The sequence below is a fragment of the Pomacea canaliculata genome, linkage group LG6, assembly GCF_003073045.1.
Source record: "Pomacea canaliculata isolate SZHN2017 linkage group LG6, ASM307304v1, whole genome shotgun sequence".
Lineage (NCBI taxonomy): Eukaryota > Metazoa > Mollusca > Gastropoda > Architaenioglossa > Ampullariidae > Pomacea > Pomacea canaliculata.
In genome coordinates, this window is record NC_037595.1 from 28,354,466 (window position 1) to 28,377,207 (window position 22,742).

At 41.7% G+C, this 22,742-nt stretch overlaps 3 protein-coding genes and 1 long non-coding RNA gene across 5 annotated transcripts; 2 read left to right on the plus strand and 2 right to left on the minus strand.

Annotated features, from left to right (window-relative positions):
• The first annotated feature begins 250 nt into the window (after nucleotides 1–250).
• On the plus strand, nucleotides 251–5,552 carry LOC112567062 (alpha-1B adrenergic receptor-like). Its single transcript, XM_025243577.1, has 3 exons — nucleotides 251–1,108; nucleotides 1,845–2,106; nucleotides 4,230–5,552. Exons 1-3 carry the CDS (start codon nucleotides 767–769, stop codon nucleotides 4,724–4,726), a joined length of 1,101 nt encoding a protein of 366 aa, XP_025099362.1. The 5' UTR covers nucleotides 251–766; the 3' UTR covers nucleotides 4,727–5,552.
• LOC112567063 (outer dense fiber protein 3-like) lies at nucleotides 5,129–11,507 on the minus strand. Its single transcript, XM_025243578.1, has 7 exons — nucleotides 11,293–11,507; nucleotides 9,912–10,147; nucleotides 9,169–9,349; nucleotides 8,575–8,702; nucleotides 6,980–7,117; nucleotides 6,623–6,740; nucleotides 5,129–6,455 (listed from the first exon to the last, which is right to left on the minus strand). The coding sequence occupies exons 2-6, from the start codon at nucleotides 10,116–10,118 to the stop codon at nucleotides 6,645–6,647; spliced, it is 750 nt and encodes a 249-aa protein (XP_025099363.1). The 5' UTR covers nucleotides 10,119–10,147; nucleotides 11,293–11,507; the 3' UTR covers nucleotides 5,129–6,455; nucleotides 6,623–6,644.
• A 1,992-nt stretch (nucleotides 11,508–13,499) lies between these two features.
• Nucleotides 13,500–22,234, minus strand: LOC112566547 (outer dense fiber protein 3-like). 2 transcript variants are annotated; one of them, XM_025242774.1, is made up of 6 exons: nucleotides 22,077–22,234; nucleotides 16,995–17,456; nucleotides 16,715–16,839; nucleotides 15,980–16,120; nucleotides 15,245–15,360; nucleotides 13,500–14,846 (listed from the first exon to the last, which is right to left on the minus strand). In XM_025242774.1, exons 2-5 carry the CDS (start codon nucleotides 17,443–17,445, stop codon nucleotides 15,268–15,270), a joined length of 810 nt encoding a protein of 269 aa, XP_025098559.1. In that variant the 5' UTR covers nucleotides 17,446–17,456; nucleotides 22,077–22,234; the 3' UTR covers nucleotides 13,500–14,846; nucleotides 15,245–15,267. The 2 variants fall into 2 exon arrangements, with proteins under 2 accessions (XP_025098559.1, XP_025098560.1); XM_025242775.1 differs by lacking the exon at nucleotides 22,077–22,234 and adding an exon at nucleotides 17,750–17,894.
• Nucleotides 18,069–20,342, plus strand: LOC112566548. Its single transcript, XR_003099632.1, has 3 exons — nucleotides 18,069–18,230; nucleotides 18,437–19,040; nucleotides 19,249–20,342. It is a non-coding gene; the product is annotated as an uncharacterized LOC112566548 (long non-coding RNA).
• Nucleotides 22,235–22,742: the final 508 nt, after the last annotated feature.

Here is a 22,742-nt window from a genome sequence, read left to right on the forward strand (position 1 = left end):
TCTCTTTCGCTCCCTTTTTCTCTCTAGGGGTGGTTAGCTGCCTCTTTCTCTGTCTGTACTTGGATTGGATATACCCACACCAAAGCAAGAGTCCTTATCCTCCCTGTTTATTCCCAGAAAATCCTACTACTTTTCTCACATCGTTTTAGCGCCTGTCTTCATCTCAGTGGCAGACGAAGGTTTGCTGACGTCACACATGGCGATAACCAACTTGCATCGTGACGTCACCTATCTACCCCTCTAACAAACGAATCGCAGACGACGGCACATTGCTAACTGCCTCCACGTCACAGATGAGTTTAGGCAGCTGTGAGCAGACAAAGCACATCAATGGTGACACCGGTTACCACTGCTCCTACTGCAGCGGTTGAACCCGCGGTGTAACCCTGACTTTTCCTGCTCAGACTAGAAGCACATCTTGTCGGCCATCGTTTTCACTGTTCACACGTTTGGTGGTTTTGTTTCTTCCTCAAAATGCAATTTTCAATGGTGTCACCTCTTTCCTTCACTGGAATCCTCTAATGAGTCGTCAGACTGCAACGAATGCAAGGCTTTTTTTTAAAGGTTTTGCGAGTTCTGCCCCAACTGGTAGACAAAATGAAACAACACAACAACAAAAAACCTCAATTATCGCGTAATGCGGGTTTGAAATCTTAAAACCGACCGCCGGCACATGTGGTGGAAAGCTTGAAGGGACCTTAGCGCCCCATGGAGTAAGACCGAAAGCAAATATCAAGACCATCGTTTCAGTCACGTGTGAGCAGCCATGGAGCCTGTATCCCGCGAAGAATACGAGAACATTACTACCAGTACCAACTCGATGTTAGACAACGTGGACTCCCAGGTAGTCGTCACTTTCGTCGTCATCGCCGTGGGGATCATCGTGCTGGCGGTCTTGGGAAACGTCCTGGAGATCATCGTCGTCTGCAGGTCCTCGCAAATGCGCTCCCTGTCCGATATGTTCGTCCTGAACTTGGCGTGCTGCCACCTGCTACAGGCTACTTTCTGTATGCCCGTCTCATTGTACAACCTCAGCAAAACCTGGGACTGGCAATCCCTCCAGATGTTGTGCTTCCTCTGGGTCATGTCAGTGGCGATCTCCGTGCAGGTGAGTCGCGGCAGACCGCTGTAGACCTCTTGTCTGAAGTAGTCTAGAGAAGGTTAAGAAGCCCGCTAGAACATAGTGACCTTATGTTACTGTAGGTTCAACGTGTCTATCCAGAACAACCAGGATAGAGACAGTGATCCTGCAGACCTACTTACAGGAAGAGGTCGAAAGAGCTGTACATAGTCTGAGGGGAGGAAAGTCGCCAGGCATTGATAAGGTGCCAGCTGTGCTGCTCAACAGGGTTTGGGAAGAAACTACAAAGGCCCTGACTGTTCTGTGCCAACGAGTCTGTGAACGCAAGGAGTTGCCTAAAGTATGGTTACAGTCACTAATCATACTTCTTCCCCAAAAAAGGAAACAGCAAACAGAGCCAGAACTAAAGAGCCATAAGCCTTATCAGCCACCCAAGCAAAGTCATGCTCAAAGTCATACAAAACTGCATCAGAACCACCGCAGAACTGCTACCAGAAGAACAGGCTGGCTTCAGACCACGAAGAAGCACAGCTTCGCAGATCTTGAACTGTCGTATTCTCATAGAAACGCATCTTGAACATCAACGGGACCTCTGCCAACTTCATTAAATTTAGAAAGGCATTTGACAGAGTCTGGCACGATAGGCTATTCAACATCGAAGAAGGCTTGTTTGTCCGCCTGTCAACACAATAGTTCAGTAATGTTCAAACGCCATGTCTTCGTTAAATGGACATTTATTCTCTGTTGTTGTTGTTTTTTTCAGGTGTCGGCTTTCTCTCTTTGCCTGATCATACTGGATATCTATTTTGATATCGTCCATCAGAAGTGGTACAGGAACTGGCTCAACACGCCCAAGGTGGTCCTAGCGTTGTGTACAGTGTGGGGAATTCCCCTGGCAGTCAACACGTGGCCTTTAACGCCCAGTAAAGGGTCACAACTGTTTGACATGGAAAACAACCAATGCTCAATTCAGGCCTCGCCGTGGCTTGTTTACAGTTCTGCTACTTTTTACTTCCTCCTGCCAGGTAAGAACAAAAGTCTTCACATCACACTCAGATAGGGGTGGGTAGGTAGCGAATGCCTAGCTTTGTCACCACTGCAAACAAAATTCTTGCTCACTACCAAATCACCACCAGGTGTATCAACTAACCAAACATTCGGCAAATCTTCACAATTAACCATTAAAAAAAGGAGAAAAAAAAAGGAAAAACAGTCCACGCATGCGTAGCGCAAGGGGGTGGTAAAAAGGCTTCCCAGTTGAGATCTTTTGAGATCAGTTGAGAACATTTTGAGTCGGTTCTGAACAGACCAGATCCCCCTCAGCTTGCAGACATCCAGCCAGCAGCTATAGACCTTGACATCTGCACAGACCCACCAAGCCTGGAAGAAGTGACAGCAGCAGTCAAGACAATGAAGAGCGGCAAAGCACCAGGGGCAGATGGAATAACAGCAGAGATGTTGAAAGCAGATATAAATGTGACAGCTCCCAAGCTGACTGAAATCTTCAGGCAAATTTGGGAATCAGGGCAGGTCCCTGTTGCGTGGAAGACAGGGCTCATCTTCAAGTTACCCAAGAAAGGAGATCTTGGAGACTGCAATAATTGGAGGGGCATAACACTTCTTTCCCTCACCAGCAAGGTCTTCAGCAAGATTGTTTTGTCAAGACTGACGGCAACTCTTGAGAAAGACCTCCGACCACAGCAAGCAGGATTTCGCCCTGGGCGATCCTGCTCTGAACACATCTTCATTCTGCGACAGATTCTGGAGCAGAGCAACGAATGGAACACACCGCTGTACATCAATTTCATCGACCTGGAGAAGGCTTTTGACAGCATCCACCGCGAGTCCTTATGGAAGATCCTGAGACATTACGGGGTCCCTGCAAAACTTGTTCAGGTCATTGCAATGCTGTACAGCGATTTCAAATCCCAGGTTGTCTGTGACACGGAGCTCACAGACCCCTTCAACGTCAGTACCGGGGTGAAGCAGGGCTGCATTCTGTCGCCGTTCCTCTTCATCCTGGCCATGGACTGGATCATGAAGACTTCCACCAACAGTGAGAGGAGAGGGATCAGATGGACCATGACTATGACAGCAACAACAGCGCTAGAAGACTTAGACTTTGCTGATGACATTGCCCTGCTGTCACACCGCCACCAAGACATGCAGGAAAAAACAAAGGCCTTCTCAGAAACAGCTGGAAACCTTGGCTTGAAGGTCAGCACAAAGAAAACGAAAAGGATGAGAGTGAACGCCAGAGTCCAAGACAGCATCAAACTAAATGGAGAAGAGATTGAGGAAGTTGACAGTTTCACCTATCTTGGGTCCAAAATGTCAAACACCGGGGATGCGGAGGTGGAGATTCGAGCCCGACTGGCGAAAGCCAGCCAGGCCTTCGCCTCACTCAGGAGCACATGGAAGGCAAAAAACATCAGCCAGAAGATCAAGCTGAGAATCTTCAAGTCAAATGTGATCAGCACCCTCCTTTATGGATCAGAATCTTGGAAGATGACCAAAACCATCAGTAACAAGCTTGACGTCTTCCAAAACAGATGCCTCAGGCGCATACTTAACATCTTTTGGCCAAACACCATCACCAATGAAGAACTCCACCGAAGAACTGAAACCGAGTCCATCACCACGCAGGTTCAACGAAGGCGTTGGCGATGGATTGGACATGTGCTCCGCCAGCAGACAGCAGACCTTTCCAGAGTCGCCCTACGATGGACTCCAGACGGCCGAAGAAAACGAGGCCGCCCAAAGGAAACTTGGAGAAGAACAGTGGAAAGGGAGATGAAGGGAAAGGGCTGGACATGGGGTCACCTAGAGCGGGTTTCAGCCGATCGACATCGGTGGCGGACTCTGGTTGAGGCCTTATGTGCAACCTGATGCACGAAGAGGAATAGATAGATAGATAGTTGAGATCTTACCTCGGGGGTGTGTAGCCTGTAAACTCGAAGCTTCTCTAACATGCTTTAATGCTTTAGACCAAGACTTTGTCATATTTTAATTGTTAAATCAAACATCCAGAAAAATACCTATTACCTTAGTTTGTTTTCTCCTCCCAAACGTTTGCACTAGATGAAGTTATCAGGCAGGTAAGATAGTGCGAAGGTGTGTGTGAAACTTGCCGTCTTGTTCTTGGCAGGTGTCTGCGTCACAGTTCTTTACCTCTCTGTCTTCTGCTACTTCCGAAAGAGGCTCCAAGCCTGTAAAGTCACCCGAATCGACTACGCCGACTTCTGCCGAATTTTCGACCCGTTTGAGTACAGAACCCTGGTAGTGATAGGCATTCAAGTGTTTGCCTTCGTGGTCCTGTGGACGCCCTTCTGGGTCTACATGTGCCTCTACACTAGCAAGAGCATCACGCCGAACTACTTCACCCGGAAAATCGCGATCTGGATTTGTTACCTGACAACGCTGGTCAGCCCCATGCTCCACATCTTTGGCAACTGGAAGTTCCAGCTCGTGCTGAAGAGGCTCTTTGCATGGAGAAGAGTCACTCGTAACGGACGGTCCGCATCCAGACGGTTGTTCACTTTCGCCGGGTCGTTTCGCAAGGTCTACCCCAGAGCTCCACCATTCACGACTGTCATGTTGGTAGATCCTTATATAAGACAAAACGACGAGGTCAACCCTGTCTGAAATTGCGAAAAAGACTGATGACCCTTTTGTCTTCTTCCACTCTCCATCCAATGTAGTGGTAGTAGTAAACACTTCTAAAGAAAAAAATCTTTCTGCTGCAAAAGACGGTGGGGACAGTTCTTCAGTTTTCTAACTTTAAGTTATTTCAAGTCAACGAACTTCGCAGTCAGAAAGGGAAAAACAATCTTTTAAAGCCTTGTGCTTCCTTATGTCCTGATCACGCTATTTACGGTGAAGGGTTGAATATCTTCGTCACCTGCCTTGATAATCGCCACTAATCACAACCGATCGTAAGTGACACTTTATTAATTATGACTTAATGATAGATAACAAATATTAATTGATACACAAAGTTTTAGAAAATATTTTGTAAATACTCCACATAACCAACCAGTCTTTGTATACAGAACAGAGTCTGTGTATTTGTAAAAGGTTTCGCAGTTGCAGATACAGAATGCTGGAGTTCCTTAAAATAAACTGTGGGGCTTTCCAAAATTGTCGTGAGAAAAGCAATTACTGGCTTAAAAGTACAATAGTATATTTTGTGTACATAAAGTATACATAAAGTTAAAACGAGAGTCGGAGAAAAACCCATTTTATAAAATTACATATACACAAAAATTTATTCCGACACTATCACATGATTTCTAGTGACGACTACAAAATTTATATTCGAAATCCATTTCTAAAGTTTATCACCAAAAACTCTGTGATCCATCTGATCCGTCGGATTCCCTGACATTGATGGAGATTTATGCAGGTCATGGGTCAAAGTGTTATAAACCATGAAGATTTAATGTACCTTTAGATCCTGCCTTTTATGAGGTAAAAAAAAAAAAAAGTTAATGTTGCAGAAGGTATTGTTAAGCAACTAATCAAACACGTTCTCTTGACCATTGTAGTAAGCCGTCTCTAGCTTACAAATTCCCTTCATCTTCTCCCTTTTCCTCTCTTTCCACCTTTTTCACCGTCTTCACATCTTATCTTTCCCCCTTGTTATCTCTTTTCCACAGTTTCCTCGCGTAGTTTGGGTGCAAGCGAATGTACCCATCTACTTTTCCCATAGCTTGCTCTTACTGAATATTAACTGTAGAGTCCATTCAGCTTTCCCTCACGACTAAATTAAATTTTAAGTCAGAGATATTTTTCTTGATGTGAAGACTGCTCGAAATCTTTCTCAAAAGTCTGTTTAAATAATGAATTCTTCCTTTTATACTCAGTAAATGAAATCTATTTTCATTTACAAAATTTGCTCCAGAATTGTACTCAAAATCCTCATCAGTCTGCATTTGAACTTATATGCAGCTCTAATCAAAACAATTTTCTCAGCAGTCTAAGCTGGTTCTTGAGCTCTGTTGGAACTGGTACTTAGCAAGTGACACTGAGACTTTCTGCAAGCTTCTTGGAACTCTTCCTTTATGAGGCTGACTGACAGGTAACTCAGTACTGTCTTCTTTTCTCTATACTTAAACCCAAGTTTGTTTGTTTGTTTTTGTTTTGCTTTGTTTTGTTTTTTTGTCTTTTCTGCAAGCTCCTCAATGCCATCAGCAGCAGGTAAGGTTTGTCCTCATTTGAATTCCAACTGACGTTTCGTATACACACAGTCTTCATTTGGCATCTTCGCTTTGTATGGGATACTCATGAAATTTAGACTTGCTGTGTCAAGCTCGGTTCTCTATAACTTTTACTGGTGATAGAGGTCTCCATCCATTTCAACGTGAGTAAGAATCTGCAATAAACAAAAACAACATTAGATGCTATTAATGAATCTAATTCGGACAGGTATGTGTTTTTCTGTGTGTCTGTTGTGGGGGAGGTAATAATATTTTAAGAGAAAATAGCAAAGAAATAAGGTGATAGAGGATAGAGGAAAACACACTGCTGTGACTCTCTGACCTGGCTGGATGATGGCGTGGGACTATCCCGCTTTGCCGTCGTCCATGATTTCAGTCACATAGGGAGAATGGTAAATGCCGAAGCTGAAGGCAGGCGATGCTGGTCTGCAGGGTTTAATCTGTAACATCATACAATTAGACTGATGAAATCGTGCTGACCTTCAACACGAGACAAATAGCATACCTCACACCCTCTCTCTCTCTCCTTGTCTCCATCTCCTAATTTCTCTTTTCTTCATCTTTTTCTTCTCTTTCTTTTATCTCCTCTCTTTCTCTCACACACACCCTCTCCCTATCTCCTCACTCTCCTTTTTCTCTCTTCTTTCTTTCTTCTATTTCCGCTATTTCTATTTCTTACATCTGGTGAATATGCACCAGGCCCGGGCTTGAGACCTGAGGAGTCTGGCATCTTCGCGCCGGTGGCCATGCTGTAGATGGGAGGACGAAGCTTGTAGACGTCAGGGTTAGTGGTGTTGTACGTCCCGGGTGCGGGCGTCTGTAAGCAAAGCGGCAACACAAATGTCAGGGTAAAATGTAGGGTCAAAGGTTAAATAGAACGAAAGAGGGTGGGTAGTAGTGGATTGGGGGGGGGATTGAAGGTGGGAAAAAATAGTGCTAATATCTGAGACAGCAGTTTCGTTCCATTTCAATAGAAAGACCACAGACCTTCATTTACTTGAAAAGTGTCTATCATCCTTTGCCCTATCATAGCAGTCACCAATCGTAACAAACCCTACCCAAGAAGGGCTTTCACTGCCTTTTTCTATTTCAAACTGGTGGATCTGCCTAACAAACAAGAAATTTTAGAAGCGAGTAATTAAGATTTTTTTTTTCATTAGAACTTTGTTCAAGAAGTTTAAAAAATCAAAAGTAGTCTTATCTGTAAAATTTCTTGTTTGTTTATAAAAAGAATTGGCTGTCTCGACAATTTTATCGTTGAAAAACATCGTCACAACAGATTCTGTTGACTTGTTTTACCACTACCACTAATAATAATTGATAATAATTAATAAATATAATAATGTATCTCAGCCAAAAGCAAACTGTGAGATGAAGAGGATCAAATAGTCACAAAGACGAAGACCGAAGAGCAGGGCGACGACTCGCTGCGTTGTCAGCAAAGGGCGATCACTGCAGATTCAACAGTAACGACTCCAGACAATACGGTTAGTAACATCAGGAGAATAGTCAGAATATATTGAGAAATCTTGTGAATTTGAAGAAATATTATTATATGAAAATGAAAAAGGTGATCGTCTCTTCCCTCCATTCACTGCGACTGCAGGCCGCTGGCGAGTCGAGTGAAGCAGGCGGAGTGGAGTCCAGCCAAATAGATCCCAACAGTTCACACTTCAAATATCATTATCTACAATCCAACTACACGAATGAAGTGTGGAGAAAATGCAGCTGAAGTATATGTAAACGTGAAGGTCCAACACCTTTATCCAAATCGAAACACGACCACAACACAAAAACAAAATCAAGGAAAGTTGATCCTCTCGGCCTGTTAGGGTTAGGGACAGAAGAATGCCAAGTGTCGACATCTCGTTTTATTGGTATGATATCCAACAATGGAACAGTTTGCACCTTTTCAAAAAAATTTGACTCCATTTTAGTCTGCAAACAGATGATATGTGCGTGAGTGCATAGATTTTACAAACCAAAGGACCGGAAACAAAAACGAATCTCTATAAAGGAAAGCCGAGACTGACACCGGCCTTGACCCCAGTAATGAAGGTCCGTTGGAAAGACTATTAATGCCATGGGAGTGGCTATCGGAGGAAAGTCGTCTGCATCTAAGCTGTCAGGAAATGGCACAAAGGCATTGTATGACCACAACTACTTCTGAGCTCGTTCTCTCTCTCTCTCTCTCTCTCTCTCTCATATATAGATAAATATTAAGTTTCTTTATCTCTCGCTCTTGCTTCTAGCAAGTGATTGTGAGGATGTTACCTTTGCGTAATCATAATCAATGCAGCCTAGCTTGGACCGCCCCACCATTGAGTAACAGGGAGCTCGCCTCATGCGGCTCTCCACCGGAGGCGCTACCAGTATAGGTGGCATCGAGTAGCAGTTAGGTGCTGCAACAGATAGACAGGTGTAGATTTAGCTCTGTCTGTCCGGTATGTAAGTACAAATAGTCAATAGTGAGATTTAGGTCTGGCTCTTTTGTCTGCCCGGTATGTTATTACAGATAGTGAGTCTCCGAGACTACGAGTGTACTTTAATCGTTCAGTCTATTTCTTAACAAAGTTCTTAAACTTTTCACCTATTGTCAGAGAACTGTCTTTAAATCAGGAAGGGGAACGGAGATAAACTAGAATCCTGCTCGTTAGCTATTAGGTGAAATATTTTACCCACGAATATTTCATGTAACTTATCTGTCTAAGAGAATAAATAGATTATTCTGGCCACACATAGCAATATGCTGTTGCTGTTGTGTGCGAGCGGTGGATTGTGAATTCCAGGTAAAGTTAGATTTTCCTTCGTGTTAGTGTCTGTCAAAGAACCGTAATTCTAGTGCCTTGATGTCCACTGAAGACTGACCAGGATTGCTGTCTGATCGGCGAAGTCGGGTGCGCATACCCATGCTGTAGGCGGGGATGCGAGTGAAGTGGGTCATGAGAGGGCTGTACGCGCCGGGACCCGGTACCATAGGGGGCTTGATGCCGCGAGGCCGACCCGTCATACTGTATTCTATGCTAGCATCTTTTCCGTCTCGGTGGATCTGTTGTCAGAAAATCAAAAAATTCTCAGTTTGTTGAGGTGCAATTTTCGTTCTTATGGCTGCTTATATTGTTTCCTAAAATCTGGACGAATACTCTGCTTCGTCTCTTGTAATGCACGCGTACAAACATCACCATGCAGTGGAGAAGATCAACAACACAGACGTCAAGATTGTACATGGATACATTAATTAAAGCTATTTGTGGGTAAACGACACGAGTTTTCAACTCTTTCTTTGGCTGCTACTGTTTGAAGGAGTATCTTGCTCAGAAAAATGTGCACCCTGTTAGATCTTTAAGATACTAAGCCTATGTAGAACTCTTCCCCTTTCTCTCCCGAACATCGGGGTTCTCCTGATTTCTAGCGGCGATGACTGCTTGCGCACTAACTTTCATTATCTGACCATGTTACAAGTGACACTCTGTCACCATAATCTAAGAATAAATGGACTTAACAATAAAAGAGCGAATATAAGCAAAAAATAAATTGTCTGAATGGAGAACGGAGTGGGAAGAGATTCGAACTAAGGATGCATGAAATATGGAAGAGGAAGAGGTTCAAACCTTAGGACTGACGAAGTACGGGGCAGGAGTGCAGAAGTTCGGGGGGACCACTGGGCGGAGACCAAAGACGTAAGCCGGACGCTTGAAGAAGGTGCTTCGAGGATCGTGATTTCTCTGTCCAGTGAGTCCAGGCAAGGCGTAGCAGGGACCTGGACCTCTGAAGGAAGCAGCTGGGGGCCGCCGTGGAATGGTGTAATTGTACACCATGGTGATGTAGGTCTGCTAACCTAGCAACACTGAAAGCAAAGAAACAAGATCACGTCAACCGCTGCTTTGGTTTGCAATTCATCTGCAATTTGTCGGACTCCTTTTGAAAGAGGATTCCCCTTTTTTAGCTGTTTCAACCGTTTTCCTTCGTTGTTTTTGTTTTGTTATGGTCTTTGTTGTTGTTGTTGTTGTTGTTGTTGTTGTTGTTGTTGTGTTTTTTTGTTGGGGTTTTTTGTTTGTTTTTTGGGGTTTTTTTGGTTTTTGTTTGGTTTTTGGTTTTTGGTTTGTTTGTTTGGTTTTTTTTGCTTTTGCTTTTGGGAGATTGTTGTTGCAAGAGATACCGGAGTTGTCACAATAGTAAAAATTATATTCACTGTTTGTAAAAAAAAAAAAATATAATTTCATGGATGGACACACACATACACAGAGTCCAATGTAGTAGATATAACTACTAGGCGTAAGTTTTTTGGACCACTGGGTGTGTGGAGCGGTTAACACAGACACCACCCTAGACCAAAGTTCCTATCTGTTCACGACCAGACCGACCCTTCGGTTGTCGTTCACTTGGAGAGGAAGACAGTGCCACCAAGTATATTATCCCAGAAACATGGTCTCCACAAAAGAAACATGGTCTCCACACGCGCGGGAAACGTGGAACTCTTACTTGCAGCAGGGGTGTAAGCTGGATTGGGTTGGCCATGTGACCCGGCACGACACGCTGTCGAAGACTGTCCTGCAAGGGTGGACGATGCCACAGTGGCCAGAGGAACAACTGAATTACGAAAATGAAGAAGCAGACTGGTCGTCTTCATTATTGTCCAAAGAAGGCGTGAGTGGCGGCTCTTGCCAGCTGCCTGTGTATGTCCATGTGTCCATATGTTCCCCGAACGACGGGTACCACTCAAGAAACTAACTCCTTTGTTCGTAAATTTAAAATAAAATCGGAAAATAGACAGTCACATGTAAGAAACAAGGTTTCTAAATATGGAGAAACTTGTACCAGAAATTAAAAACATTTTTCAGCTATTTTAAATGTTGTAAAGTTGTTGAACAGTTGAACACACCCATGAATACCACTTGATTCTACTCTCTCTCCACACACACATACACACATACACACTAGTAGGTTCCTCGAAGACGTTACCGTGGCAGTAGTCGTACCAAAAGTACTTACCTGGGTTCCAGACAGCTGTCAACGGTGCCAGAAGGTGTCACAGTGCCAGCTCGTGTGACAGGACACAGCTCGCTGTGCAGACAAGCTGATCAAGCAAGCTCCGGCCTGTGTGCGCGCCCCCCAGGGGCTGCTAGCTCCGTGCCTAGCGCCTGTGACATTAAGCTGCACTGACACACTGACAGTCTGACAGTCGGCAGCTGCTGATGGAAGTGTGACGTAGTCCGATAACACTCTTGACGTCATTTTTGGGTGCGTCATGGCTGTCACTGGAACGAGCTGGTCACGTGGCCAGGAGGATCAATGAACAATGAAAAAATCTTTTGTTAAAAAAGGAAAGGAAAGACCACTGAGAGATTTGAAATTGTAAAAATTTGAGTAATTTAAATATAAACAAACAAATAAGTAAATATGCAGTAATAAATATAAGCGGGTAGCGAGTATGTGTTCAGCGGGGAAAACATCACAGGAAAAGGACATGAATGGACATGGAATAAACAAACAAGTTAATGAAATAACAAACAAAAGAAGAAAAAAATGAGAAATGCATCAACAGAGGAAGAAATGGATTCTAAAAGCAAAATGACCAGAAGTAGCATGTGTGTGATGTCTGTGAGTCACTAAAACCTATCTCACAATAAAGAGAGACAGGGTCAAACAATCAGAACTGCCATAGAATCCTAATCTCACAGAAGACTTTACATACGTGTTGTATCTTTATTCTTTATCCAGCAAGTCGATCCTCCTGTGTTGTTGACCCGCCGGTATCAGTCGGAGGATGAAGCGGGGAACACGATAAGACCAAAGATACTAAATAACACACACTTGAAACACTTCAAAGATAATATGTACACACTGGAAAATATCGCAATAATGGTGCTCACATTATTATACTGACATTTACTAGACAACGGCACAAACAAAATTTCTTCGCTTGTATGTAATCAAGGTCTCAATTAGGTAGTTTTTAATATTTTTGATACGATGCAGCAGCCGCAAAAAATCGGGGCCGATCTTGAGCCCCTTTCAGTAGGTCCCACATCTGTCAACTTGACCAGTTTTTGATGTTTACCAACCAGGTTTTCTTCTTACCCATGCGAGGACTGTGTCCGGTGAGAAGTCACGTGCCGAGCGACTTGCCGGTCAGTGAGTGCAGGTTCTGGGGATCCACGAGGGTCACAAACGTGTTGCGTTCAAATCCATTTATTTCCTGTGCCTTTTAAAGGGACTCGGGGCGGTCTCATGAAGCACTTCAAATTTAGGCTCAAAACCTATCTCTTCAAAAAATAAATATCTTGAAGAATCAAGAGGTTTGTTCCGCTCATCACTCAATTCTTCATCCATGCATTTTCCCTCCTGTTCGCTGACCCTTATGTTTGTTGTATGAATGGCAGTGTTTATGAAGTTTTTCGTGTGCATTGCATTGAGTTTGCATCTACACGGAGAAAGGCTTTTTGCAAATTTTTTTTCAGGTAATAGTTTTTGGGGGTTTTTAAACAAAAAAAAATCCTAATTATGGAAGATGTTGAAATCTTTTCCAAAATAAAAATAAAATGCCAAGAAGAAAACATGTTTACTTACACTCCACAATTTTCTATTCGAAATCCATCGTTGTTCAAGGTGAGTTCCCTTGCCGTATGACAACCATGTCTGTGCATTGTACATATTTTTAACATTTTGTTTTTATTTTAAGTGAATAAGTTATTTATATATATATATATAAAACACGCGCGCGCGCACACACAGACACACAATTGCCATGTGGTCCACGTTTGTATAAGTATCTAACACTTTCTTCTGCGTAGTATTGTTTCAACTAGATCCAACAATAACATCTTTCAATGGAGAAACTGAACATGAAAATTAATACAGTCAGAGTACACGCACTCATATAAAATAATTCGAAGACGAAGCCGCAACAAAATATTCTGACAAATTTGGTAAAGACTCTATATTTTGCTTTCTTTATAAGATTCCCCTTCAGTTTCCTATTTTATTTCGGAATAAACCTGATATTGTCTTCTACTGATATTAATATAGCCGCAGGTTTTCTTCGGGAATTCGTTGTTTATATATATATGTACGTTCCTTTAGTAAAAATGTAAGATTGAATCCTACAAACTACAGATAATGACATCTTTCTTGTACAGTCACTGCTTCTCTTAGCCAGTTAGTGACATTAAAAATCTAAAAATCTTTTAACAAAAGTATCTCACTCCGAACATGAAATTTATTCTCTTACATAACAGACTGGATGTACATAAAGTAAAAGACAAAGCATTACAAACTGGTTGATACAAAGAAGAGAATTATGCATTGATATATAAAAAAGCCAGCAGTTGTTTTCTTGTGCATATCTTTGATAGCGACAAATAGGCAGGCCTTCCTGATTGCAATTAAAAAAACAGATTTTAAAATAAAAACCACTGATGTATATTCAAATAATTTAGAAAAAGAAAAGTAAGTGATGCTGCACTAACTCAGACTACTGATGAATTACTGTGAACATAGAGAGCTTTGTGAACAGTGGAGTAGCTTGTATGCTGGCAAGTTGTCTCTCTTTGTGAAGAACAGACTACTGTGCTGCTTGCACCAACATGAAACTAAGAATAATAGATGAGGAAGCTAAGCAAAGAAGTGATATACACACTGATAATATAACACTGCTTTCTGCCACATTTTCAAATAATTCTTCGAGGTTGTCCTTACATCTGCGGACCTTTCAAACCTTCATGCATTTCTAAGCGTTGGATATTGGAACATATAAGGCAGACTTGTGAAGTATCATTTTTTTACTATAAAACCTGACAGCATATACACTAGGAAATGTTGTGTATTATTAAAATGATAATAATAATAACTCACATTTAATAATGTACAAATAATGCTGAAGAAATCGCAATGGATGGCAGAATGCTGATGTGGTCTATTCATAATAATACTTCTTGTAAACATTACTGCACCCAGTCCAACTGCTTACAGAAATAAAATTACTAATGACAGAAATTTACTAAGTAATTTTTGAAACTAGTCAAACTAAACATTTAAAGTTGGTTTTATGGGCTCACTTGTTAAAAACAGACTTTTGGGGCTTTCATTTAAAAGTTATGATGGACATGTTTCTTTTACTCTGTTCATTCTGCTGGTGAAATGTTAGATATACATATTACAGCTTTTCAATATGATTAGCCAGCTGATTTGCTGGAACCAGTTAAAGCTTGATTTTTTGCGATCAAAATTGGACGGATTGCATCTGAAAAATACCCAACACTCACTCCTAATTTATCCAAAAGTAAATAAAAGTTGTCAAAAATGAGCAGAATACAGTAGGTAGACTATCCTCCATTCCATCTAGAGTTTTTACAAACAAAACAAAGAATGGGGAAAAACAATTACACGTAAGAACAAAGGTGTTTAATACTGGAATTCTCACATGATATGCTATTACAAAAATTGTGAATAAAAGTCTCTTTCCGCTCCGAGTCCTGCTGTCCTCCTGAAAGTCGCAATGCCTTCTGAAGCTCCTCAGATAGATGAATGCTGTTTGAATGTTGTAACTACAATGAAAGAGAGAAAACAGAAGATTATGTGGTACCAAAGTTTAATGAGTTCACCATCCTTTTTCTAAGTTTCAAAATGTTTGCAGCCTATCCTCTTTAGTTTGTATGCTAGAACTTAACATCCAGCACTAGGGCAGGTCATCGCCATTCCCACACACCTGAACTCAATGTAGGTATGTTTGGGGAAAAAAATTACATCTTTCTTCATCACTAATACTACATGAAAATACTTCTCATTACTCACATAACAATAATTACTTTTTATATTGACTGAGCTCCTTCCTAGCTGTTGAGGTGTTTGGTAGATTCTTATCTCTACGTTTTGATGTACCTTTGACCCACACTTAACTTGTTAGCTGTACCTTTGACTCTACTAGCTGACCTTTGACACTTACATAACATCTGCCAGTTGTGACTTTCAGTCCGAGATCTCTTGAATAGGAACAACTGTGTACTCGGAGTGTCGAAGGCCGAATGTGATTACAGGCGCCTTTCGTTTGTTCATCGTCACCTGCAAATGATCGATGAATGAATGAAATCATGCAATCATGACAGTAAATATTACCCATGGCACTAATTACTATACAAGCCGATCATGGCACTAAATATTGCACAAACCAATCATGGCAATACACCTTATAAAAACTTGCTGTTTGTCTGTTTGTGTGTGTCTGGGCGTTTAGGTGTCTGTCTTTTTGCCAGTGTTGTCCATAGGAATGGGAATCCCATGGGAATCCCATGGCTTAGTATTTCCTTGATTTCAAACTATTTCATTCTCTCTCTATCCATTTATCTTTCTTTCAAGTAACAAATTTTCTATATAAAGCACCAAAAATGATTAGATGTCTTTTCCAGTTATAAGCTTGCTCTTGACTTAATTTTTCCTGTTAATCTCACAACTGACTTATTGTCCAGATGACATCGCAATGAAGGTCTGCTCTTGAAGAAAGGTTCTTACAATTTTATTCACTTTAGGTCTTCACTAGGAAAGAAAAGATTAGACTACTATTGTATTTTTTAATGCTATCAGTGTTGCCTACATAATGTCATTGTAACTATTTGCAAAACACACCCGACTCGTTCAAGTGCCACTATACCCGGAACTGAATTGTGGGCCACAAAATACTTACCCGCTCTGGGCTGTGGGCCCCAGGCCCGGGTTTGCGTGTGGCGTCCCCTGGCAGCATGTTTCTGGATGTCATACTGTAGCTGGGGCTGGCATTTTTGTACAGGCCGGGGTCAACAACATTGTACTTTGCTGGGCCAGGAGTCTATGTCAAGAGAGAGAGAACAAAATACAGAACAATCACATCCCCTCCCATGCGGGTTCACCGATTACTTCTCAGACAGGTTTTGTCTCACTTCATCTTTAGAAATAGTTCAAAGTTCATTTACATTGAACTTATATTATCTTAATTTAGCTGTTTAGAAAAATGTTTTCATATTTAAACCTTCATCTGGATTACTTGGATTTTCTTTCATTTTCTATCAACCTACGTTCACAGATTTCTGCAACGTGTGATATGGCCAATGCTTTAGGGATTATAAGTCAAAAGAATTTAACCTTCTCAGAAAATCTAATCATTATCTAGTCTCTTGAAAGATTTAACATGTTCATATGTTTAACATGAGCAGCATTAGTGGGTAATTGCAAAAAAAATTGGAAAGTACCATTACAATAAAATTATCTGAAAATCGTTCTCAATATGAGAACTTTATAAAAAAAAAATCGAGAGAACATGTCTGGTTTTGATGTTTTTGTTGAAGGTATTGTACGAGTTAAGCAAGCAGGGAGAACAGTGTATTGTCTAATGTCTTGGGTGGATGTCTCATGCGAACTACATCACGTGATGAGGTCGCCATACTTTGCTCATGTCTTCACTGAAGCTGCCGATGTTGCTGCGCCCTCGCACAGAGATGCACGGAGCCTGGCGCTTGCCCGACTGTACGGTGTGTCCGATCATTCCAGGCAGGCTATATCTGTTGGGGGCTGTCAACAGAAAATAACTGTCTTCATTTTTAATGACAATTTATCTCCCTTTTCTACCCACGGTACCCGTTTCCCAACAGACTTAAAAATTAATAAACAGTAAAACTAAGATATAAATGAATATTAATTCGTTATCAATAAGGCTACTCACCCAACCGGAGTCTGATCCGTGCGTCGTTGTTTGTGTCGGATGCCAAAGGAGTAGGCAGGGTACCTGGGATGCCCCGTCGGGCCGGTACTCTCGGGTCTATATGCGCCAGGCCCCGGGGTTTTGAAGTTCTGCAAGTCCTCATTGCGACTGTACAGGGAATAATGAGGGGTGCCATCCTTGCCATCCCGATATATTTTGGCGTTGGGCAAGTAGGCCGGGCCAGGGGAGCAGTCATCCTTGAACTTGCCGTGGCGAATGCCGAAGGACCAGCCGGGGTTCTTGTTGTGGACGCTGCGAGGGTCGTGGTGCTTCTCGCCCACCAGGTCCGGAAGCAAATAACAGCCTGGACCCGGCGAGTTGAACATGGCTCCGATGTCGGTGCGAGGATGGGTGTACTTGTACCCACCGACATCCATATGATCCTGGTATGTACGCGTTGCGGTAGCAGCAGACATGGTTGGCTTCTCTGGAATCAGAAAGATTGTGTATGTTACTTATTTCTTAGTCTCAGTTTAGTCCTTGTTACTCCTCGAGGAGCATAGGGCCACAACAGGAAGTCGGTAAACGGTAAACTTTTCAGTTCCGTGCCGACATGTTTTACTTCTTTATTGTCTCATTTCTTTCGTCCTCACGTCTTCATCACGCCACCAGTGATTCCCTCTAATTTCCGCCCCCATTTTTCTCGGCTTTCAAAGTCGAGATGTGACATTTGTTCTGTAAAGGAATATTCATTAAAAAAAATGCTTTAAAAAGGCTTACACAGGTGAGAGGTTTTTTTCAGAATCTCCTTTCAGGCACTGTTAGTGTCAGAGTCGGAAAGCAAGCCCCGGGTACGAGGACGTCTCCACTGTCCCTGACGTCTTCTCCGAGGAAATTCAAAAACCTTCAGCAGACACTTACTGCCTGCATACCTACCCCGACAACAATACACCACCGATTACAAGACGTTGAAACAAACGAAGGATAAGAAGGATCGGGGTGGGGATGAGGCGGGGGGCACGATGTGTATCACACTCATCGACGTGTTATCGCTGATGTCAGTCGACTGACGTCGACAAAGCAATCAAAGCACTCTTCTACATGAGTCTCCACCATCATGCGATTCCTTGAGCCTTCATGCCCGTTAAGACAGAACATATCGAGCTGTCTGGTGTCATAGGGCTAAAGGTACAAGTCCACAAAGGTCAACTGGCCTCTTCATGGTAGTATCCATCATCATCAACAGCAACGACAGCAACAAGTGCGTCAATGATTTCATCCACCTTATCATCACTCAAAACATCACCATATCTCAACAATTTTTTTTCATCAAATGAATATTAACAGGTATCTGAAGCTCAGAAGTATATTCTAGTAAGCAAAATCGAGAAACAGACGAGGGCGTGAGGGAAGGGAGGAGAAACTTCTCCCATCTCTTCAATATAATCACTTTACAAAAACTTTCAGATTTGGGGCAACTGGAGAGTTTGAGACAACATCTTATAATAATGCTGCAGCCAGAGGCAAAGTAAGGCAACGAAGGTTCGTGATCTGCTTCTCGAAGCATCGAGCTGCTGACTGGAGGCGCGATCGATTCTCGTTAAGCTTTGCCGCGCCAAGGAAAATAAAAAAACAAGTCAAAGACCCAATAAGATGGCAAAACACCTCCGCGGTTCTCGGTCTGTAAGACTTGCATCGATTCCAAGGCGCTGTTTCCATGGTCACTTCTTGCTACAGATCACCCACATTTCCAACCTTTGCTCAATGAATTAGTCCACCGATGTAACCATAATTTATTACAAACAGGGAAGCAAGCGTTAAAGTGAACGGTTTGAAAAAGAAAGTATTGTCTGGAAAACTTGCGTGAAGACAGAATGTGTACAAAGGTTCAGAACACTAAGGTCGACCCACGTCTACAAAACAGTCAAGAACAGTCAATGGTGTGTGGGGTCAGCTACTCAGGCGAAGCTGTCAGACATTCTTGACAACACAAAGCTGGTCTCAAGCCAAATTCCACGAGCATGTCAGTGCCATGAGCACCGTGAAAAGGGCGGGTAGCAGGGAGTGGAAGGTATGTCTTACAAAGCAAAAGGTGTGAGCACAAACTAACCCCATAATTGTCGACATGTTAAAGTTTTTTTTTCTCTCTCTCTCCTCTTCACACACACTCTCTCTCTCTCTCACACACACACATTCTTTTTCTCACTCTTTCTTTCTCTCTCACTCACACACACTCTTTCTTTCACACATAATCATTTTTTTTCTCTCTCTCTCTCTAGGATCCTTGTGCTTCACCTGATTACTTGCCCCTGCTTTACCAATGGCAACGGGTTTTGTTTACTGGGGTAGCCGATAGGTGGGCTTGTCGCCAGCCAGGTCAGCCCTGGTAAAGAAAACTTGGAGATTCAAGCAGCTAGAAGCATAGAGAAGCTTAGAGACGACCGATTTGCTCCTTTATACTGACATTCAGACTGATCGAGCACTTTTTAAATGACTTTGATATACCTGAGGTCTACTACTCAACGACACAACTATATCCCCTCCCAGTCCCTCATCTCTCTGTGTGTGTGGAGAGACTTGACTTTAAATTTGAGTGAAATATAGAGAGCAAGCTAGCACATGTGTGTATGTAAGTGTGTTGTTGGTGGTCATATCCTATCCTAGAACTGTTCCCACATTAGTCAAAAAAGATTATCTAAGTACCACACTGAACAGTCACCAACCTTCAAATCAGGCTGAATGCTGTTCTTTCAAGTCCAGTTTATTAGAGTGACTCTTCAAAGAAAGATGAATAAATAAACTTGATAAAGTCTCTCCCTCTCTCTTCTAATCTTACCACCCAAGTCTGCTACAGTCTTGCACTGAAGTATAATATGTAGTATTATAGACTCTTTCCTCTTCACTACCAACCATTGCAAATGATTGATTGGCTCCTTGAATCAAGTACACAGCTTCCAACGCCCTCGTGTGTCCGGTTTCTCTGTACTGTCAAACAGTGTGTTTTACAACCCTAGGCTTGATCTACCCAAGTTCTCCGTTAAGCCCATATCTCTGCACCTGAAGTGTCTGGGAGTTTATTTTCACATTTTTTTCTCATCCCTTTTGATAACATGGCAGTTGATTATTACATTCAAAAAGTAATATAAGCGAGACATAGCCTCTTCAATTTCTGCATTTTTATATTTCTCTCTCTAAGCTACCTTCAATATTCAGTAAAGCCCTGCAGTGCCCACTCAGCTTGCTGAGACATGCCATGACAAATGAACCTTTAATGGTGAGTGTATTTTGCCCCCTATCATTTAGTTTCTACCACTTCGTGCAGCGAGTAAGACTTCAGCTACCAGCTTTTGCTATTTTAACAGAAATTCTCATCTATGCTCTCTCTCCTATGGCTGACCTTCTGCTCTGTATTTCCTCAGAATATCTTAAAACAGGTCAGACAATTTAAAAAACATAAATATGCCCTTAACAAAAACTTTATATTAAATAAAATTAAAAATATCTTTGAGGTTTATTATTTTTATTCAGACAATGATCAAATCTCATACTTCTGTAAATTTTGACCATGTTTTATTTATTCATCAGGTATCTGGGATAAAAAGCATGTCAATTACTTGATCTGAATGTTTTATAAGTTTTCTTCTTAACCTCAAGCACCATAGCATTTGGGAAGCACAGACAGTTTGTTATTGATTCTGGCAAATTTACAAAACTACAGACAGTAAAATTCTACATGCAATTCGCCTCCCTATAATGCTATTTTTATTTGATATCCTAAATAATGATTTTTTGTGACTGTTATCTTCTATGGAAACCAGTATTATTTTTTATTGATTATCACTTACAAATGTACTGGCATGTATCTTCTACCATTTGTTGCAAATGCTGAAGCAGATGTTTTTAAACAATACTAAATAATGTTTCTGTCCTGACACACTTGTTTGTTGTACTTCATCAGAAACAAAGAAAACAAATTCTTGTAAGAAAAACATGGGATTTTCCTAATTCAAATTACAATGAAGTCCATCTGCCTTTTATAATAATGAAACAAGGTATTTTTCTTTGTCGGTCATAAATTAATTAAAACCCATGAGTCTATCTTTAGCGTGATATGCGCATGTGAGTGTATGATCATTATTACTTGTCACTCTTTATTCTGCCCTTTTCGCACAACTGGCTTTTTTATATAATATATATTTTTATGCAAAACTGCAAAAATAAACAATAGAATCCCATAATGAAGCAAATCAATGGTCAATGGATATAGGACAAACAGTAGCTGTCTATGACTAAATAAGCATGTGCAGTTGTCTTAGAATGACAGATTATTGCTCTAAAGACTGTCAGTCTTTTTTGAAGCCTCTATATACAGACAGGCATGGCACATGTCCAAGGTTTGACAACCAAATTTATTCTGTCTTCTAAGCTTATCTGTCCTTTATCAGTGCATTATCAGTATTTGACTCCTTTTAAACCTGCAGAAAACAGTTCAACAATCAGGAACTTTCCGGTAGGTACTATCAAAAAGTGTACAAATCTTTCAAGATAGTCTCTCAACTTATCCCTCCTACAAGCCTTTCTAGATCCCTCCTTCTTTCTTTTTTGTTTTTTGGTTGGTTTTTATTTCCCTCTCTTTCTTTCTCAGTCACACATGCACATTCATTGATAATACTGATAATACCTGTTAAAATTTAACGTTTTAAAAGAGGTCATCCATTTTTTAAAACCTGACAATGGAGAGTTATGTACTGCTATCTAAAGTAAAACTTTTCAACAAATAAAACTTTAACCGAACTTCTAGGTGTGGGTGCAACCCAGTTCACGATCTGGATTAAAAGCCAGGGCTAAAACAATCAATTAAGGACATTTTAATCTCTGATCTTTTGAAATACTCTCACTACAAATAGAAATGGCAAACAATTCTCCAGATAAAGAGCTCAGAAATCTGCTAACACAAATTTACTGACCTGAATATGAAGGTTATTCGTGATAAATCGATTCACTGACCAATGCGCGAATGAAGTTCAGATCATTATTTTACTTCACTGAAAAAAGGGACAACTAAGCTAAACAAGAAAATCGCATTTTTCTTGCTAAATGTACTTACTTCTTACACCTTTCACCTGATCTTGAAGTGCCTGGGAGGTGACTGCCAACTGATTACACCCCAACCACACGGGAGATAGTGGACTCCGAGGGGCCCGGCGCTGTCGCTAATCCGTCTCCTCGTTGGAGTCCGTAGATAAACATGGATACCTCGCGACTGCGCCTCGTGATACAAGGCAACGAATTTGATTGGATAACGCCCATGGTGATCGCTTCTTAGAGACAGGGGAGGCTACTAGGTACGGCCCTCGCAAAGTCTCGTTTTGTCGTCTGCTCGCTGTATAATAATAATTAGAGGATTTCTACAGCGCATTTTTTTCACACGAAGGCGAGGTCGATGCGCTTCACAAGAGACTAGGGGCAGTGAGGGAAGAGCCCGTGTGATGTAGATATCGCAGCTAAGTACAAACAAGCGAAACATAGACAAACGAACATGCATCGGTTAGCAGTAGAATACGCAGGCACGCAGAGACAGGACAAGATGAACTATAGAGTCAGTAGGTATTTCTAAAAGAGATATGTACGATGGTAATAGAGGCTGTTCAGTATTGTTTTCTGAATTTATTTGTGCGGTGTGTGTTTTAATCATCATCATTGCTTACCAATATTTATTTTTAAGACACCTTTCTAATCACTTGCGCAACTAGAAAATAACAACTATATTGAG

What these genes read in the sequence shown, in the direction of transcription:
- LOC112567062 (XM_025243577.1), top strand. Translation starts at nt 767, where the DNA reads ATGGAGCCTGTATCCCGCGAAGAATACGAGAACATTACTACCAGTACC. An exon ending in CAGTGGCGATCTCCGTGCAG is followed by an intron (nt 1,109 to 1,844) that starts GTGAGTCGCGGC and finishes TGTTTTTTTCAG; the next exon opens with GTGTCGGCTTTCTCTCTTTG. An exon ending in TTTTTACTTCCTCCTGCCAG is followed by an intron (nt 2,107 to 4,229) that starts GTAAGAACAAAA and finishes TGTTCTTGGCAG; the next exon opens with GTGTCTGCGTCACAGTTCTT.
- LOC112567063 (XM_025243578.1), bottom strand. Translation starts at nt 10,118, where the DNA reads ATGGTGTACAATTACACCATTCCACGGCGGCCCCCAGCTGCTTCCTTC. An exon ending in CGTACTTCGTCAGTCCTAAG is followed by an intron (nt 9,350 to 9,911) that starts GTTTGAACCTCT and finishes TTCTGACAACAG; the next exon opens with ATCCACCGAGACGGAAAAGA. An exon ending in TTGATTATGATTACGCAAAG is followed by an intron (nt 7,118 to 8,574) that starts GTAACATCCTCA and finishes CTTTGCTTACAG; the next exon opens with ACGCCCGCACCCGGGACGTA.
- LOC112566547 (XM_025242774.1), bottom strand. Translation starts at nt 17,445, where the DNA reads ATGTCTGCTGCTACCGCAACGCGTACATACCAGGATCATATGGATGTC. An exon ending in TCAGTGAAGACATGAGCAAA is followed by an intron (nt 16,121 to 16,714) that starts GTATGGCGACCT and finishes CTCTTGACATAG; the next exon opens with ACTCCTGGCCCAGCAAAGTA. An exon ending in GGGCCCACAGCCCAGAGCGG is followed by an intron (nt 15,361 to 15,979) that starts GTAAGTATTTTG and finishes GATCATTTGCAG; the next exon opens with GTGACGATGAACAAACGAAA.